This window comes from Odontesthes bonariensis, chromosome 5 (genome assembly GCF_027942865.1).
Source record: "Odontesthes bonariensis isolate fOdoBon6 chromosome 5, fOdoBon6.hap1, whole genome shotgun sequence".
NCBI lineage: Eukaryota > Metazoa > Chordata > Actinopteri > Atheriniformes > Atherinopsidae > Odontesthes > Odontesthes bonariensis.
Genome location: NC_134510.1, coordinates 39,143,188 through 39,163,644, shown reverse-complemented (window position 1 = coordinate 39,163,644; position 20,457 = coordinate 39,143,188). Strand labels below are relative to the sequence as shown.

Genomic DNA, 20,457 nt, shown 5'->3' with positions numbered 1-20,457 from the left:
CTATATAAATAAACTTGACTTGACTTGACTTTAACTTCCAGACAAACAAGTTCCCTTTCAGGCCGTCCTGCCGTCTTTACCGCTCTGCTTCTATCTATCCTCGTCCTTCTGCCCTCACATGCTCGTATTCGTGTGACTCTTTGTTTCCTCAGACGTCTCCAACAGAGGCAGAACCCACAAAGTTACTGTTCGACACTTTAAAGAAACAGAAAGCAGAGATGAAGTCATTTGAGTTTAACCATCTTCAGTCGTCGCATTTTAAAAACGACCAAGAAGTTTTCTGCCTTTGGATTAAAAGTGTTGACCGAATCTTTTCTTTCATTTCTGTCTTTTCTCCACAGAGGAGCACTTTGTGGACAGACACAGGGATGAGTTGATCCAGAGAGGGACCGGCGTTGACCCCATTTTGGATGCACTCCTCAAGGAAAAGGTATTAGGTTCAGAAGAATATGACGATATAAGAAGTCAGCGAACCTCTCAGAATAAGATGAGGGAGCTGTACAGCGGTCCCCTGAGAGCTGGAGAAGAAGCCAAAGATATCTTCTACCGAATCCTGAAGGCCCAGCAGCCGCTTCTCATCCAAAGCCTGGAAAAGAAATGAATTCTGTGGCCTTACAGTAGAAATGAGGAAAAGTGATTCTAAATGTTTTTTTATTGGTGTGATCCCTGATCACTGAGCCTCATTTCATTACCTCATTTTATATAAAAAACACAACGCAGGGAATGTTTTCTGATGAAAATGCAGATCTTTGTTATTTCAGCAGAAATGTCACGTTTTAATGCAGCATATCACATGAAGAAGAGTCTGTTTTTAAGCTGAATATTTTCAGTAGAAAACAAAAGAATTTGAAATTGAATCAGGTCTGATAAGAATTCACTGTTTGTCCTTCATTCAAAATGTTTTTTGGAATGAACTTAATAATAAAATCAGCACTTTTTGAGGGAATTTGAAGTGTCTGTGTTTAGAACGTGACTTTTATTTGATGGACTTCTGTCTGTGTGAGCCGGGAATGTCCTCTGTTATGTTCATATTTTACACACCTTCTTGAGCTTTGCAGGAAGCTCCTCTGGTGACATCGGTGGAAAATGTGGGAACGAGTGATCAGGCCTTCATCATTTATCAACAAACCTTTATCACTGAGTCCACGATGATCTATTGCTTCCAATAAGTACATTTATTCCGAAACTTGGCTAACTACATTTCATCATGCCGGCTTTTCAAAGATTTGTTCCTCCTACAAACACGATGACGCTAACAGCTTGTCCTTTTAGCTGTTGTAGAAAATAAAGGGTAGATACGTACAACATCCCTACATGCTTATCATTATATTTCCCGAGCTGGGCTTATCATGGAGATTATAATTCAGCCTCCGTTCTGAGTTTGAAACCAGGGACTGAAGGATGAAGAACTTCCTCCTTTGGACATTGATCCCTTTCAGCAGGCCTCTCTGATGCATCCACCTCTGCTCAGGGAGCCCGGGGGCCGTCCACCTCCTGCTGGTGAGGTTGACAACTCGCCAGTGTCCGTGTTGTTTTAGTTTCAAACTGTGTGCTTTAAGCTGATGAATCGGCTCTTAAAAGTTGCACTTTAAAAAAAAAACAGTCATTTTGCGGCCGTCCACCTCCCTTATATTTCAGTTTTTAAATCATTATTTACAGAAGACTATTTGTAGAAAATGCACAGCGTGCTAGCCTAGAAATCTAGACGCCCCTAGTGGCCGCAAATGGAATTTGCTCTGGGGCTAGTCTAGTCACTTGTGGTCGTTTTGCAACGTTCCAAATCAATAGTTGATCGAGCCAATCAAATCGTGAGGAGCGGGGTCGGAGGCGGGGCTACCTAGTGACGACAGAGGTGCGACGTTTCAGTGTGTAGTTCCAGAGAGGTAAAAAAAAAAAAAAGTCCCAGAGAGGTAAACAATGGCTGCGCCCGGCGAACAGGCTTATATAACAGCTATATTGCCTTCCATTAGCTAGCTCTCTTTAGATTTATAGGGAAACGAAGTAAACTTACATCTGAGAGCAATCCCCAGTCAATTGCGAGCATGATGTACCGAAGACGGCGGGCCGAATGGCAAAACCGGAAGTGCGTTGCTCACTGCGGCTAGCTTTTTAGCGACAAATTCGTGGGAACAAAATTGTAAATAGCCGGAATTTTGTCAGATTTTCAACACCTTGGGGGTCTAAACGACTACTTTGTCGCCTGAAAATGTTTCAAATGTTGCTAAAGTTATATATTTACAGAGTTTATAGCTTAAGAGTAATCAGCTTTTCAGGCCATAGACTACAAACCACGTCGCGTTGACTAGATAAAACTTCTTCATCGCTCTGATTGGTTGTTGCGCCATCCTATTGCGTGGCGTTGAACTTGACAGACAGCCGTTTATCCCGCCCACACTGCTATCCAGCGTTACTAGACCCCTGTACAGCTAAATGCTGTACGGGTCTGGCTTGCTAGGCTAACAGCGTGCTGCATTAACAGGTGATTTCATGACACTCTGCTTTTCAAAGTGTTCTCACCAACCAGAGCTGGACTTTTCCAGGTGTGTGTGCGTCTGACTCTGCACACACTCTCATAAGTTACAGCCCAATTAACCACAAAAAGGTACGTCTGCGTGGCTTCTTTTTGTTTCTATATGTTTCTTTTATCAAAGTGCATTAGAGAGATGAATAATTTACTCTCAGTGAGGTGCAGTGTTTTTCCTACATGTATATTTCTATAGGCAACGAGGCACAGGTTATTTCACTAAAACTATGCACTGTAGCCTACATGCATATTCACATAAGTTTGGACTATATTAGTATAAATATAACAAAAATGACAATAATAATTTGAAGAATTTGAATTGTGAGTTTCTCAACCTCTCATTTAAACAATCAGTACTTGTTTATAACATTTGTAAACACACAAATTCAATATAATATGCATAAATATATCACTTTTATAACCTTGCTGTCTTGCGCAAAGTGGATAGTCAAACACAATTACATTTAAATACATGATTTCTATATAATTTAATTATTTTTTACTTTATTATCAGCACGATTAATAATGTGCAGATTATGAATCAGCACCATGGAGCAAACTCATAGCTATACAGTTTATGTTTTGAAAAAAGTATGAAATGTCACTGTGTGTTTTATTAGATTATAATAAAATCTAATATTATAATAAATATAATATTATTAATTAGATTATAGTTTATACATCATATTTCCTTCTGCAGAGACGCCTCGTAAGGAGAGGACGTTAAAGCAAAAATAAAAGGAGTGTTTTAAATTCGTCCATGTGCCCCCTTTTGACTTTGAGCACCTGCCCCTCCAAAGGTCTCTGCACGGCCCTGCAGGCGAAGGTTCATTATGAGAGGGCTACTTCTTAGTTTTTATGGACCAGCTGGGTCAGTCCAGCTAACAGCCACACAGGCATTTATTAACAAGATATTCGACTGTATTTTGTCTCTTTAGCTTAGAACCAGAAAAGTTTGATGAAACAGAGACAGTTGAAGCGTTAAGCCTTCTGCTCGTCCTGCTGTAACATCGGTCTAACTTTCATAATGGTAAAGCCCTTTGGAGGCTAAATAGATATGGAATGCTAACATCTGGATAGTTTGCAGATGTTACAGGCCTCAGGATGAGTTAGCTGTTTTGTACAGGAAAGGTACAGACAAGAGCCGTCAGTTGTGTTCGTTCCTCTGTCCGAGGGCCGCCTGGCGCAGCTCGCTGCAACTACGCCCTCTTGTGGTGGAGTTGGGGAAAAGCACCTTGTTAAAACCCAAATAGAAAACACATTTAAATCTGGCCTTTTGCAGAGAAAAATACACCATAATTATCACCTGGTTCAGGTGTCCTGTGTAGCAGGAGGGTCGTTCCACTGGAAACCGTCCGATACAAAGGATTGGTTGTGGAATGTACGTTTAGCTATTCCACATCCGAACAGACCTTTCAGTAACACGTAACTTCATGACCGACCTCAGCATCTGTTGATGTAAAAAGCATCTGTGATGCTACGGGGGTCCGTCGGTGCACAGGGCATCGCAGCATGTGGCTGCAGAGTGAAAACTGACTCCACTGAAGCCCAGAACTGTGACCCCCTGAAAACATTTGGGGTGTTTCATAAAAGAAAACTAGGGCTGGGCAACGATTCAAATATTTAATCTAATTAATCACATGATTTCCCTGATTAATCACGATTAATCGCATTTGTACGCAGAATCCAAAAATGAATCCAAAAGTAGTGTATAGCTTTTAGCATTTAGTTTTATTTTAAATGTGCTGCCATATGAATGAAAGTGCCATAACATTTGTTGTGCAAACACACTTTTAACATCAGCATCTTTCTGTAGTTTTTATGTAGAAGCCTCGCTCCACTGTCTGTTTCCTTGAATGACTTGCTGCTATCAGTTGTGTGTTTTGCCTTTAAGTGATATTTTAGACTGGAACTACTACGCTGAGAAGACAATTCAACTTGGCAGTGTTTACAGATGACTTTGGTTCTGTCGACTCCGCCGTCTGGAAGAACTTTAAAATGAAAATGGCCGAGTAAAAGTTCCGTACCCTTCTCCATGTTTGGTGGATCCGCCGATTACTTTCTTTTCCTGTTCCACAGCAGACAGCAGCAGACTTTTACAAAATAAAAGCCTGTGAGCAATAGACTTTTACAAAATAAAAGCCTGTGAGCAGCAGACTTTTACAAAATAAAAGCCTGTGAGCAACAGACTTTTACAAAATAAAAGCCTGAGAGCAACAGACTTTTACAATAATAAAATAAATAATAAAACAGGGGTGGTCCGTGGCGTAGTGGGTTGAGCAGGCGCTCCATGTACAGAGGCTATAGTCCTCGCTGTGCTGCGTGTCGTTCCCCCTCTCTCTGCCCCCTGCTTCCTGTCTCTCTGAACTTTCCTATCAATCAAAGGGACATAAGCCCCCCCCCCCAAAAAAAAAAAATTATTTTTTTAAATAAATACAGAAAAAAAACCTGCGTTAATGCGCGATAAAATATTTATCGGCGTTAAATAACTAACGAGTTAACGCGATAATAACGAGTTAACTCGCCCAGCCCTAAAAAAAAGCTAATGTTGCAAAAGTAAAGCTGAAGTTCAGAGCAGACGCTTCCGAAGTGAAGAGCCGAAGCAGCACAGTGGGGAACGTGCCCGTCCCAACTTTATTTAAGAAAGCCTGTTGACATCAAAGCAAACTGAGCATAAAAACATATTTGGAGTATTTTCCACCAAATGTAGGTTTTAAAGGGGTGTACGCAGTCAGAGGGGGGCCTCCTCAGGGGGGCTCCAGCTGTTTTAATGTGACATCAGTCATCAGAGGAAGAAAGTTAATGTCACTGATGTGGCAGAAGAGCTCAGAGACATCAGTTCTGTGGGGAGGTGACGGTTTCCCCCAAAGTGAGAAAACAAACACATTAAATCCAGAATAAAGTCATATACACATCAATAGGATCTATGTATTCAGAGGAGTCAGGTTATTCCAGGCTGAAGACAAACCTATTTTCAGCTGCATTTGAATAAAGCTCTAAATCTGAAGCTCGAGTTTCAAAACTTAAAGGGATAGTTCGCCTCTTTTGACATGAAGCTGTGTAACATCCCATATCAGCAACATCATTTCTGAACATCTTCTTACCCCCTGCTGCGTCCTGTGAGCAGAGTTCCAGCCTCGTTTTGGTGTTGATGAAGGTAGTCCGGCTAGTTGGCTGGGGTTTAAAAAATAAAGCGTCTTGCTTCTCAAAACAATATGCGTTCAAAAGAGTAATACATTTGCATCACAAAATGGTTCTCCAGGAAAAAGTCAGACCTCACAATCTCTTGGCCCTATTTTCTCTCCCTTCGTATCACTGCCTGCTGCCGCCTGCAGACAGCCGCGCCTGTTACGGTGTTTGCTGCTCGGTCTACACAGCAGGCTCAGCTTTTAATGTCACATTTTACACATTTATCACATTCAAAAGTCAAAAAAGAAAACAGATTTCAGCAAATATTTATCTAACAGCTATCACCATGAAATTTCCACAGATGATTACACCAACAAGAGTGATCAACTTTCAGATTTGAACTTAAAAAGAAGAGATTCTATAAACATGAACTAATTTCTAAGAACTTATTGAATGAACACAGGTTGTGAAGTAATAACATCTCTAAAGTGTAGCACCGGTTTTTGTTTTGTCTGCAGGTTCACCTCACAGTGTCAGAACTATTGATCTCCTGAATGATGAGCAGGAACAGCTCATTTTTATTCTCAGTTCCACCACAGGAGCATTTCATCCGTCTTAAAATGACATCTTCTGCAACAAAAAGACAATTCTGTGCATCATCAGAAGGACCCAAAACTCTTCTGAATGTCATGTAACAGGTAGGGTCAGTGGTCCCTTTCTGATTTCATGTCACCTCTTTTAATAAATCCAACCACACATTACAAGACATACTTGACTCAATTAACTTTGTCAGAATAAAGTCTCTTTACTCTGGATTTTAGTTGGACTCTCTGTAGCCATACACTACATCCAGCAGAGCTCTTAGATCCAAGGACTCAGGTCAGCTGGTCCAGTCCAGAGTCCAGACTAAACATGGAGAAGCAGCATTTAGCTGTTATGCTGCAAACAAGTGGAACAAACTGCCAGTGGAGATTAAACTTTCACCAAATGGAGACATTTTTAAATCCAGCTTAAAAACATTTCTGTTCTCATGTGTCTATGCATGAAATCTGCACGATATCTTTGAACTTATCTGCACTGTTGCTGGTTTTTAAATTCATTTAAATGATTTTATTTGTTTCTCTTTATATTCTTTTATGTATTTTAATGCTTCTTCCACTCCCTGCTGCAATGCTTTTATTTTATGTGAAGCACTTTGAATTGTTCTGTACATGAAATGTGCTATATAAATAAATTTGATTTGATTTGATTTGATCGAAAAGTAATTCCATCCACAAAAGTCAATAAGAGACTGCATCTAAGGAATGAAACAGTTAAATATCTGACTGTCAAAACGCATTCTTTACCTCGACCACACCCTGCAAACCAAGTTTTTATTTTAACCTCAAACAAGACATTAAAGCTATGGTTGGTAATCCTGTTCAGAAACACATTTTGTAATACTGGGTGAAATGGTCCGTCTATCCTGAGAGAAATCTATACAAGATGTATTTAGAGAAAGGGACGAAAATAATCAGACCTCTGTGGCAGCTGCAGGACTGAGAAAAAGCTGACCAATCCGAGATCAGCACCCCGCTGATCTCGGATTGGGGCGCTACAAAAAAACAATCAGATGCCTCTGCTTTCTGCCTACGCCCCCCTCTGTCAGCTCCCTCCTCCGCGCGAGTGGGACATGTCGGTAGAGTCCCAGCGTCAGATGCGCGTTCAAGTTTGTGGGGGCGTGGCTTTGGATGAAGCACTGACGGAATGGGGAGGGGGGGGTGGAGCTTAGAGGAGGGGCCACTTTCGAATCTTGCTAGCTCTCTAGGATTACCTACCATAGCTTTAAGGGAATAAATGACACCACTAAATTTGTCACTAAGGTTTTCCTTTTGCTTCTGGGACCGTTCACCTTTGGATCACGAGCTGCAGTCTGGCAACTTCTCCACCAGATCGTTCCTTTTCATTTTCTTAAAGACCTTCTTGGCCACCATCAAAGACTTATGTGTGTAGGCCCTCAGCATCAGATCCACCACGTCTAAAGTCTCTGCCTTCTCCAGTCTGCTTGCTGGGATTGGTGGGCAGCCTGAAAGAACTTTGTTCTTTAGGAACCACTTGAATTCTTGAAGATCTTGTTCTTTCAGCTCTTCAAGCAGTTCCAAAAGCCGCTCTCCGTCTGTTTTGACTGTTGCTGCCTGAAGGATACCAGCCAAACAAGCACAGGCATATGGTTTGACCATAAATCACCAAAAAAAATGAAAATACTGAATTATTTTCTTCCGGTTTGTTCTTAAATGACAGCTGATGTTACTCACTTGCATCAGTGCAGGCAGCTGTTCACTTAGGTTCTCTGAGGAGAAAACAAATAAAAGATGACAGATTATGCTGATAAAGACTTATAATAAAAATGTATTTACAACAAAATGATCAATTAACCAACCAATCAATGCCTCTCTAGGACCAAACTCCATATTAGTGTAATACATTTTGAAGCTAATTCAGATGCTTTGCCGGATAAAATGACAAATTTTACAGATGCCAGGTCACACCAGTGGTTGCTTTTTAATGTTATTTTCATGGCAGAAGGCAATAAAATGTGTTGTGTTTGTACTCAGTCAACCATAGTGTGTGAGGGAAGAAACTCCACTCTGTAACAACAGTGGAATCTAGAACAACGTTTTTGTCCTAGATTTGTTTGATGTGAGCTAAGGTTTTTAAATCTGTGTTTGATGTTCTGTTTCTGGTCTGCCTGAGGCCGTCTTTAAGATTAGTCCCAGCACTCAGAGGTCCAAAGGGCCAAAACGTTGATTATTTAAAGGAAAACACATATGGAGCCTGTGTGTATGACACTTTTTAAGTTTTTTTTTTTTTAGGATCACACAGTTATCAACATCAACAGATTTGCAGCAATTATGAGATTACAGCAGAATCCCAAGTTTGTGTAAATGCTCTTCATTCTGCAGCGTCTTACCTTCGACACAAGGGCGTAAGTTTGCATAGGGACCATAGGAACAAGTCACAACCAAAGTTTGGGGAAGACAGAGTTGTCCCTCCCAATATTTTTGATAATATTCTAATATTTTTTTTTTTTCACATAATGCATTAAATATAATATTTTTCACAAACTCATTCGTAGTATGAAGCATTTGTAGTGAACCATTTTTCTGACGTGCCCTCTTGTCGCAATGTTCAGTGTAACCTGCATTGCTACAAGGTTAGATATGCTGCCATTGTGGGAGAGAAATGTCATGACATGACCTAATTACATCGTGTGCCTTGTTGACTGGTTCATATGAATATTGTTTAAGATTAGAATGAGCTTTTTTACGATAATGGCGAAAGCCAGGCGCCTGAGAGAGATTGGGGCTTGAGCCACGCACGCATTGTATGATCCAGAACGGTATAAAGGAGTGTCACAAATTGAGGTCAGAGGGAATTTTCCGGACATCTGTATGCACATGTTTCTGTGACGGTTTGTTCAAAGAAAACTTCCCCATGAGAGGCTGACCGCGGCGGATTCGACTCCTTTTCTCCACAACATAATGGTGACCCCGATTTCGTGAGATTTTGCATCTGGAGTCCGGCAGAGCGCGTCCGCTGTGCAACAGCAACCGACATCAGCTGTGAAAGCCGGCCGGCAGGTGGGATTTTTTCCTAACCATTAAACAGCGGATTTCTGTTGGTGGTGTACAGGTGACGGCTCTTTCCGGTTTCCCCAAATTAAAAGAACACAGGAGAGAGTACGGATTCTGCATCGGTAAGCCTTTCATTGTTTACCTCTGCGCAGGGGGGCTGCTGAGATTGTTTTATAGCTGATTGTTGAGCCAAGAGGAGCTAAGTGTTTGAATCAAGATAAAAATTGGGCGAACAGCAGCTTATGTGAGATGTGTTTTTAAAAAAGCAGGCGGCTGGGAAGAGGCCTTGCGTGCGTATTGTGTTGAAATGATATTTTTGTTGTGATTAAGAAGGACTAGTCGCTAGGCCCTGGCAGGTAATGAATCGATGAGTTCAGACTGGATTGATGGATGCGCTTTAACCCATGGATGCCTGTAAAACCTACGGGCGATTTCAGAAAGACCCCCTAAAACCTGAAGTTTTTCTGGATATTCAGCAATTGTGTCAACGCCTACTAAATGATTGATTTCTCAGCCTCTGTAGCAGATAGAAACAAAATTCAAAAAGTATTTGAGAGCTTACACCTGTGGCTTTCTTTGGAAATTGAGTTTATTTACAGACACCTTCACGAAAATAGAAAATGTAAAAAGTAAAGTGCAGGAACAGCACTATTTTCAATAAAAAAACAGTAATAAAATAAAATAAAAAGTAAAGTGCAGGAACAGCGCTATTTTCAATTAGAAAACAGTGATAATATAAAATAAAATTTAATTTTATATTTAAATTATTTATTTATCTATTCATTTTATCGCCAGTAATCTCTTCGTACTGGCAGCACAAGGAGCCCATACACATTCCAATAAACGTTTCCATCTCCGGCACAGTGTGACCACCTTGCCATCTTTGCTCGAGCTGGAGTCTCAAGTACCTGCTCACTGTATCTATTTGTCTCGGAAACGAGATGCGCCCAAAGCTCCTCAGTAAAAATATGATTAAATGCCTGCAACGGTGTGGCATCTGCAGGTGAATCCACTTTCTCCCCTGGTGTGCGGTTGAAATCTCTCCGTCGATTACGGTGGTAATTGTCAGTCTTCCACTCACATTCAAACTCTTCAAAATCATCCTCGCCGTTATCGTCATCCTCAAACATATGTGCTCGCCATAAATCTCCATCAACTGGGTCAGCACGTTCATCAGCATCATCAGAGCCAAGAAACTCCTCACAATCGCTCCCGTCTGAAATGTCTTCCCACTGAAAGTCCTCCATGCTTGTTCGATGTAACTTAACTTTTTTTTTTTTTTTTTCGATGTAACTTAACTTCAAAACAATGACACGAGGAACATGAGGACACTCTCACGTGTCTATTATACGTGTATATATTAATTGGCGCAGAGGTCAATAATTGATACAAAACAACCTTATACATGAAAAAAGACGTGTACGCTTTCCCGGCCTTAAAGTTAGAATAACGCAACAGCTCTCCCGGCTTTAAAGGTAGAAATGCGGCAATGCTTTCCCGGCCTCAATGGGTTAAAGAAGCGAACAGGTTGTTAAAGGCAGGGTAGGGGATCTTTCTCTGGAACATTTTTTTACATATTGCTTGAAATACTCTTCACAGCCTCATTGCAACCAATTAATTAAAAGTTTTGACACAAATATGAAAAGTTTTAGTGGCCTCTAGAACGTACAATCTAGGAAAAACACTATCCAATCATACTGAACGGACCGTTCACAATGATTGGATACTGATGCCGTCTATCAAACTGCAACCTGCTCCTCCCTCCCCCTCCTTCCCCCTGTGCGCGTACCCTGCTCCGTGAACGAATTACGTGTCCAGAAGCTTGGCAGGAAGCTAAACTAGAGCCAGCTTGGCTAGCACCTAGCATTATTAAACGTATAGTTAGCATATACTAAATACTAAATACTAAATACGGCAACGATCGATGCTTGCTGTCAGAACAGCGCTCGTGCACCTTCGTGCTCGTGCGCGTTCATGTACTCTAGAGGCGTGGCTTCGGGGGGAAAGTGAAGAAAAGGGTTGGGACTTTTTACCGGTGTATTTTCAAAATGCAGCTTCGCTGGACTCAAAATCCAGGATCTCCTACCCTACCTTTAAGCAATCGTTCATGGTGCCTCTTACAACCAACAGCCATCCTTCAATGCATTGGGGGGGGGAATACTCGCGGAAGTACGGCGCACATTAATTATTGAATATATGTGGAAATCATTTTCACTAGTCATGGAGTAGACGAAGGCTGATAATTGATTGACTTGCGAACAGAAAAAGTTTGAAGGTGGAATCAATAAGCTTTTCAAGAAAACTCTGAAAAGTAAATTCCAGTTCTATAAGGGGCACATTTTAAATATATGTTTATATCATTTTATATCTGATAAGAACTCTTTGGAGTTATCCGAGACCTCAGTATAAAGACATTTTGAGAAGAAAATTCAAATTCGTTCATGAATTGGCCACAGGAGCTATTATAAAGAGGTCACAGGGAGGCTGATAAAGTGCACGTCAGCGTCTGTTGCTTTGGTCCTTAGTGACCATATCACAAGGCTTATAGAGAAAAACACATTTTGTATTTCATATATTACCTACACCAACATCTCCTGAAAAATTTAAAGTCTAAATAAAAGAAATTGATAAATTAAAACTGTGAGGATTTGAACGGTGACTGACAAAACTCTGACTGACTGACTTGGGGTGTGTGTAACTGGGTTGTCTCTGTCTTTGTCTCTGTCATTGTGTGTGAAATCCTGCTGTGTTATGGGAATCTGAAAAAGTTATTTTGTGTAAAAAAAAAAAAAAAAATCAAGAGTTCCAACAAGATTCATCTCATCCCTGACTCTCTGCATTTTGAGTCCTTATTATTATTATTATCTATGAGTGAAACACACACACATAGTTTTGGTGAATATAATCGAAGTTCCATACACATTCGCGCATAGAGTTAACACAACGTCTTGCATATATAATCTTAGGCTAAATAAAAGATAAAGTGAGTGCAGAGCCACTCAGATTTGCTTCATTGTTATAATTGCCCCAGTGATAGTTGTTGAAATAAGGTGTTGCTACAGTGATGAGCTGTGAGTTTTAAATGCTGTGTGTTGATTTCTTTAAACGTTGTGAAGCTTTATTGAGGGCGTCCTATTATTATTGAATTCTTTCCAGGATCACTGTGATTGTTTTGGGTTTTTAAATTCTGTTTTCAACAGGCTAGTTGGAGGTGTTTGGGTTTCAGGAGGGAGAGCGAGGTGCTGCGGGTGCACGCCGGGTGTCCGCCGTTTGTCCTTGACAGTCTTATGCTGTGTCCACTCTCACAGATGTTCGTGTGTAATCACATTTTCTTTCCTCTTTTTCTCCAGAGCACTTCATGGTTGAACTGTAATACTTATTAGTGTTCTTTAGGTAATGTGCTAATTGCAGAGTTGTTATCAGTCGAGTAAATGAGGGTTTCGCGATTCTTAGGAGAGAGGTTCTGCTTCTAAGCCATTTGTTTGTCACGCCATTCGATGTGATTTTTGACATTCCTGATAAAGAAAGTTTTTCGCTTATGCATCGTTTCTGTATTTTGTGGTTTGTATTTCTCCCTGTCCACAACGTGTTAAATTGTATTTCTTTCTCTTTCTTAAATTGTTACGAAGTGTGACAAAGCGCCATTTTGAGTTGAAGAATAGGGTGTGTTTCAATTGTTATGTCTTGTTAATAAGATTACAGATTGGGATGAGTTAATAAGAGCCTGGGAGGCAGGCTTAGAGGTGTGTTCATATTTTATTGGTTAGAATTTACGTGTCCCCGACGTATTTCATTGGAGGTAGATTTAGAGGTGTGTTCATATTTTATTGGTTAGAATTTACGTAGCTGTGACGTGCATTGTATCATCTGGATTGGTGGAGAGACATTATGTATGGATCTGATCGGAAGCATCTGGGTAGAGCAAAAGTTTGGGCAGCGCCTTTAGCCTGAGTCACTTTAAACAGAGTAAACACTTAACTGAGCTTTCAATTAGCAATAAATTAACATTGTTTAGCATTAGTAAGAAAGCTAGTATTGATTAGCAATAACTAGCATTGATTGCCAATAATTAGCATTGAGTAGCATAATTAGCATTGATTAACATTGATTAGCATAATTAGCATTGATTAGCATTGGTTAACAAGAAAGCTAGTATTGATTAGCAATAAGTAGCATTGATTAGCAATAAGTAGCATTGATTAGCAATAGTTAGCATTTGTTAGCATTTCGTTAGCAATAATTAAGTAAGTAACTAGTAACTGTAACTAATTACTTTTTAAAAGTAACTTGACCAACACTGAGGACGACTCACTGCTACTGACCAGGTGGTGGTGGACGATATCCAGCTCCCATCGCTTCTTCAACTGTTAAGATGAGAGAAACACAGAGTTAGATTCCTAGGAATAAGGTTCAGTTCAAAGCTGACGTTCAGGGATTTTACAACGTGATTTCATGGCTCGTTAAGACAAATTCAATCCTTCTAATGGTAACTTCGGCTTCGGTAAAGTGGTGATAGATGGCCTCCAGGACGACAATCGATACAACAATAATACACCCATCACCCCTCTTACTGACCACAGAGCAGTTCTTATTAATATCCAGATGGTCACACTTGACAAGATTCCTTATAAATTGGAAATTAAATATTCTAAAACAGGAAAGAGTCAACATTGAAATTCATTGCAGGATGCAGAAATGTAGCGAAATGGCCTTTTATGTCCATCCCTTTAGAAAGACGCTTACCCATATCCTCTGCTTCCTGGGAGCAGCTGATCTTCCTCAGCAGCTCCTTGGTCACCTCAAAAGCCTTGTCCTCTTTAAAGGTGGAGATCATCACTTCTACAACTTCCCAGCGAGGTTTCTTTTCCACCTTGTTGCGCCTAACGCGCGGCTTCTGCTTTCTTTTCACGAGCTCGTACCGGAACTTTTCAAAGTCTTCCTCGGACAGGCTTTCCACCGCGTTCTCCATGCACTCTCTCATAAATCCTGCTGTGTTATGGGAATCTGAAAAAGTTATTTTGTGTAAAAAAATTTAAAAAATCAAGAGTTCCAACAAGATTCATCTCATCCCTGACTCTCTGCATTTTGAGTCCTTATCATTATTATCTATGATTAAAACACACACACATACTTTTGGTGAATATAATCGAAGTTCCATACACATTCGCGCATAGAGTTAACACAACGTCTTACATATATAATCTTAGGCTAAATAAAAGATAAAGTGAGTGCAGAGCCACTCAGATTTGCTTCATTGTTATAATTGCCCCAGTGATAGTTGAAATAAGGTGTTGCTACAGTGATGAGCTGTGAGTTTTAAATGCTGTGTGTTGATTTCTTTAAACGTTGTGAAGCTTTATTGAGGGCGTCCTATTATTATTGAATTCTTTCCAGGATCACTGTGATTGTTTTGGGTTTTTAAATTCTGTTTTCAACAGGCTAGTTGGAGGTGTTTGGGTTTCAGGAGGGAGAGCGAGGTGCTGCGGGTGCACGCCGGGTGTCCACAGCTTGTGCGGGTGCACGCCGTTTGTCCTTGACAGTCTTAAGCCCCATACACACACGTCGCTGCTATTTACTCGCTCAGCGAGTGAAGTCAATAGAATGTCTATGTGTTCACGCGAGGCGAGGAGGCAAGTAGGCGAGGAGAGTACAAGCGAGTACAAGCGATGCGATGTGGGCGGATTCCGAGATGAACATATTTCAACTTCGAGCAACGCGAGTAAAGCGAGTAGCCAATTAAAATGCAAAATACAGATTATTGACAGGTGACGTTCCCCCAGTGTTCTCCAAACAGTGGCCACCCAACTTCTACACACCAAGTCAGCAAAAGCACCCAAGCGAGTGGCGAGTAGGCGAGTGAGCGAGTAGCGAGTAAATAGCAGCGACGTGTGTGTATGGGGCTTATGCTGTTCCACTCTCACAGATGTTCGTGTGTAATCACATTTTCTTTCCTCTTTTTCTCCAGAGCACTTTATGGTTGAACTGTAATACTTATTAGTGTTCTTTAGGTAATGTGCTAATTCCAGAGTTGTTATCAGTCGAGTAAATGAGGGTTTCGCGATTCTTAGGAGAGAGGTTCTGCTTCTAAGCCATTGTTCATCACGCCATTCGATGTGATTTTTGACATTCCTGATAAAGAAAGTTTTTCGCTTATGCATCGTTTCTGTATTTTGTGTTTTGTATTTCTTCCTGTCCACAACGTGTTAAAGTGTATTTCTTTCTCTTTCTTAAATTGTTACGAAGTGTGACAAAGCGCCATTTTGAGTTGAAGAATAGGGTGTGTTTCAATTGTTATGTCTTGTTAATAAGATTACAGATTGGGAGGAGTTAATAAGAGCCTGGGAGGTAGGCTTAGAGGTGTGTTCATATTTTATTGGTTAGAATTTACGTGTCCCCGACGTATTTCATTGGAGGTAGATTTAGAGGTGTGTTCAGATTTCATTGGTCAAAATTTTCATATGTCATTGGTCAGAATTTACGTAGCTGTGACGTGCATTGTATCATCTGGATTGGTGGAGAGACATTATGTATGGATCTGATCGGAAGCATCTGGGTAGAGCAAAAGTTGGGGCAACGCCTTTAGCCTGAGTCACTTTAAACAGAGTAAACACTTAACTGAGCTTTCAATTAGCAATAAATTAACATTGTTTAGCATTAGTAAGAAAGCTAGTATTGATTAGCAATAACTAGCATTGATTACCAATAATTAGCATTGAGTAGCATAATTAGCATTGATTAGCAATAGTTAGTATTGATTAGCAATAACTAGCATTGATTAGCATAATTAGCATTGATTAGCATTGATTAGTATTGGTTAACAAGAAAGCTAGTATTGATTAGCAATAAGTAGCATTGATTAGCAATAACTAGCATTGATTAGCGATAATTAGCAGTGATTAGCATTGGTTAACAAGAAAGCTAGTATTGATTAGCAATAAGTAGCATTGATTAGCAATAGTTAGCATTGGTTAGCATTTGTAAGCATTTCGTCAAGCAGCTACATCAAGCGGTCATGGAGCTCCTTTTGAACAAGAAACTGTGGATAAACTGTTGACTGTGGGACACATTAAGGCAGTGTGGGCACTGAGTTTTGGAACTTCTACCATGGAGGGCATTTTGAGACACAGTGAGAATGACTGGATGTTAAGCCACCGAGCTGATGGAACTGACTTTAATGCATATCGAGCTGCACTCTGGAGAGCGTTACGAGCTGAGTTTCCGGTGGGAGTGGACCTCGAAGCATTAAAGGGGGAACCACTGTCAGGAACAGAGAGTCCGGCTGTGTACATTGCACAACAATTGAAGAAATGGAGACAAGAGTCTGAGGGAGAAATGGAGAAGAGCCCAGCTTGGGTTACATTGTTCAGAGTTTCCATCAAAGAGGCTCTGCCTGCCCCAGTTCAGGGGCGGCTGGAGGATGTGGTGGGGCTGAATTCAATGTCACATGGACAATTCCGAGACCACGTGGTGCATGCAGTAAACAAATACAAAAAAGAACTGAAACGGAAGGAGCAGGAGAAGGATATGCAAAGGGAACTTGCACGGTTGCAGTTAGAAGAACTGCAAGTGAAGCGAGAAGTACGAAATGAGGCCATAACAGCGGGGGCCGCTGAACAGCCATCACAGGGGCAAGTCCATCGTCGACCCTGTCGAAGGTCAAGAAGAGGTGCACCTGGAGGACGAAGGTCCTCGGGGGCATGTTGGGCCTGTGGCGAGAAGGAACACTGTGTTTACAGCTGTCCGAGAGCATCGAGAAACCTGAATGTTCGGCAGGACCGTGGCCAGTCCCTGGGGGGCGGAGCAAGTGACCCGGCAGGTCCAAGGCGTTCCTCTGGCAGAGGAATCCCAGTATTGGTTTACATTGACATATAGAGGTAAGAAGTACACTTACACCAGACGTACCCAAGGTTTTAAAACCGCCCTCATGTGTGTCACTATTACAAGTTACAAAACACAACAAAGTTTCTAAATTTGAATTTAAATGTGTCACTATTACAAAATGTCTAAAATTAGACGAAACAAAGTTTCTAAACTTAAATTTTTAGCATTGTTAGCCTAAATTAGTGTATCTATTCATCCCATAGGGAACTACTGATATCTCTCCATCCCACTTGGAGGGAGTAAGTAAAGCGCCATGTCCAAAATAAATAAGTAACTAAATGAATAAATAAATAAAATTAAAAATAAGAAACAATTATGATCTTTTTGGGGAGGATTATGCAATAAAATGTGCTTCCTCTGAAAGGAATCATGAAAAAATCCAAAGATCAAAGGTTGAAAGCACCACTGGAGTGGACAAACGAGGCTAAGGCTACGTGCCCACGACAACGCTCTGAAGCATAAACGCAGATGTCCGTTTTTTTCTCCACAATTTATCTGCGTTCTCACGAGCGTTTTGGGGTTGGATATCTGTCCATCCATGGGAACAGTGAAAACGTATAAAACTCATAAAACTGGCAGTTTGCCGATGTAGTATGCAAGTTATCCCACCATTCGGAGCTTCTCCCTGGCCTCGTCCACACTCGTCTCTCACTTCGTCGGGTCTCCTCCGGTGCGTTAATAATGTCCAATATACGCTGGTATCGTCTCATATGAAGTGACTCTCGGTCAAGAGTCTCGCCATTTGTTGGCATGATTCATTCATGGTATTTAACGCGGCTACTGCTAAACGTTCATCCATATTGTTCTCATATACCAGGCTCAAATTTGCCGCTAGAACGTCAGTTGGCTACTTCCAGACAGCATTTAATGTTTTTATATATAAACGGCTCTGCTTCCAGATGCGCGGGCAGAAAGAAACGTGTGCAAAAAAACGCACTTCTGCGTTTTGAACTGTTCATACGGCGATGAGAGGTTGGATCGTTTTCAAGATCTCCACTCTGGAGGGCGTTTGCGTTTTCTCCGTTTTGAACTCCTAAAAACGCCGTCGCCGTGTGAAAGATAGGCACATCTGTGGAAATGTTCTGCGTTTATCTGTCGTTATCGTTGTCGTGGGCACGTAGCCTAAGTTAGCCTTTGGAAGTTTGAAACAAGATTTGCAAAAGTCATCCAAAACGGGCAACACTAGACTATGAGAAGCCATTTTTCTTATGTCTCCAATAGACACCATAAGATTTCAGAACTAATAAATCAGAGTAGGTATGTTGTGACTCAGACAGGATGTTTGCAGGTTGTGCATCTTTTGACACATCCAGATGTGAGAATACAGAAGTGTACTACATCGGATCCTGCGGATGTCATTCCACGTGAGTTTGAAGGAGAACCACATGAGCGTGTAGCAGAAACTGTGAGATAATAATAACGCGGCTGATGAAGCAGCAAAAGTAGCATCAAAGTGCCAGCTTGCTGTTTTGGCACCGATGGTGTCACTGGAGCCAGATGTCACGCCACCACAAGGATATTGGTCATACATATTGGATAAATAGTCGTAAAATTTTTGGTAAGAGAAGGGATTCCTCGGTTTGTCATTCCATCAGAGATTAGCTCAAATAATGGTTCAGTGTTTGTTTAGAAAGTTGCAAAAGGCATTCTGGAGCAGCTGCGAATCAAGCAGTGCTGTAGGGCCGTTTATCATCCACAAAATCAGGGGATGATTGAGAGAATTAATGGAACCTGGAAAGTGAAACTGAATAAAATCTGTGCTTCAACTAAACTAAACTGGGTGGATGCTTTGCCGCTTGCACTAATGAGCTATCATATGCAGACTCATAGAGTCACGCACTAACACCGCATAAAATGCTAACGGGTCGACCCAGGCCGGCACCTCAGTTGAGAGGTCCCTTTAAAGGGCCCCCACTTGAGCAGTTGCAAACGGAGTTGAAAGCTTACATGAAGCAACTAACTGCAATCCATAGAACAATCTATCTACAGGAGGAGACCAGAGACTTGAGTCTCGAACAGCCGGTTGAGAGACCAGTGGTGCCAGGCGACCAGGTGCACATCAAAGTGTTCCGGAGGAAGTGGCACGAGCCAAGATGAGAAGGACCGCACACAATGGTGCGAGCAACTCCAACAGCAGTTCAAATGGAAGGTAGCAACACATGGTACCATTTGAATCACTGCACTAAGGCTCGGGCTAAAGACACAGATGGAGTTAAGTCCGAGAGAAAGAATGAACAAAAGAAAGATGTTAAGATTTCTGACACTAATGAGCATCCAGGTGTGGGTGTTGGCCGACAGCATGGGCTCAGGAGAGCAAAGCCTGGAGATGTTGGACGGGATCCCGCAAACAGGAGAGGCGGGAAGGGGTCCCGTGATGAAGCCACCCCGCAGGGGCAGTAGCAAGCCTGGGTCAGATGAGTATGATGCAACGATACACACCCACTCAGACCATGCCACGCCAGGAACTTTGCCAGCAATACACACTAGAGCTGGTCGTGATGAGGCATCTGTTAAGCTTGAATTTAAGTTCATGGGAATAAAGGATGGTGAGGAGGTGTGGATCATGGGTCCGGAGGAGGAGACGACCAAATCACCGCCTCTGGACGCCACGACAAAGGGGCAATCTGGTAAGATCATGTCAGATTGGGTCAGAAGGAGTTGTTCACAATGGTTGTAAGGATAGAAAGATTTCTCGTGAAAGTCTAGGGGGCTTGATACCATTAGCACTACAGGACAGAATAATCATGTTAATCCAAGAACAGACGGAGTGTACATGCACAGGTAGAGACAGGAAAACAGTGTAACTGTGGAAGATGGTTTAAGGCAGATAGATGGGCATGGTACACTACATACCATGGAGCATGGAGTGTCTCATATGCGCAGACGCTCCAGGAGCATTGCCTGTTGTTGTTCCAGAGCCACACACCTTCAGGGACTGTGCGGTGGTCCAGCAACGGGAGTGCAGAGAAGGTAGGTTTACACCTGAAGAGGATAAATGGTTATTGTTTAAGCTTCCTATGTGTGGGATTAAGTGCAGATTGATGTTTGGTCCAAATAAATTACATAATTGTTTTCAAAATAGGGAAGGGCCATGAATTGGAGTCTTCTTGTGCTGAATTTAATCTTAGTACAACACAGGATGGGCCTCCCACTGATTATAGAGTAGACCACGATAGTGAGTTTGAATGCTTTACAAGTGATGGATTTAATAATGACAGTGGAACTCACGTAGGTAATACTACTGTTAAATAATAATAATAATAATAATAATAATAATAATAATAATAATAATAAATTTTATTTATAAGG

General features: G+C 41.4%; 1 protein-coding gene across 1 annotated transcript in view; it reads right to left on the bottom strand.

Annotated features, from left to right (window-relative positions):
* LOC142380471 (apoptosis-associated speck-like protein containing a CARD) overlaps window positions 1–20,457 on the bottom strand; it is a 57,935-nt gene that overhangs the window by 20,759 nt on the left and 16,719 nt on the right. The window contains exons 3-5 of the mRNA XM_075466354.1: window positions 20,002–20,130; window positions 14,011–14,271; window positions 13,590–13,631 (exon numbers count right to left, since the gene is read on the bottom strand). Coding sequence (XP_075322469.1) covers window positions 13,590–13,631; window positions 14,011–14,271; window positions 20,002–20,023 — 325 coding nt within the window. The 5' untranslated portion in view covers window positions 20,024–20,130. The remainder of the gene's footprint in view (window positions 1–13,589; window positions 13,632–14,010; window positions 14,272–20,001; window positions 20,131–20,457) is intronic.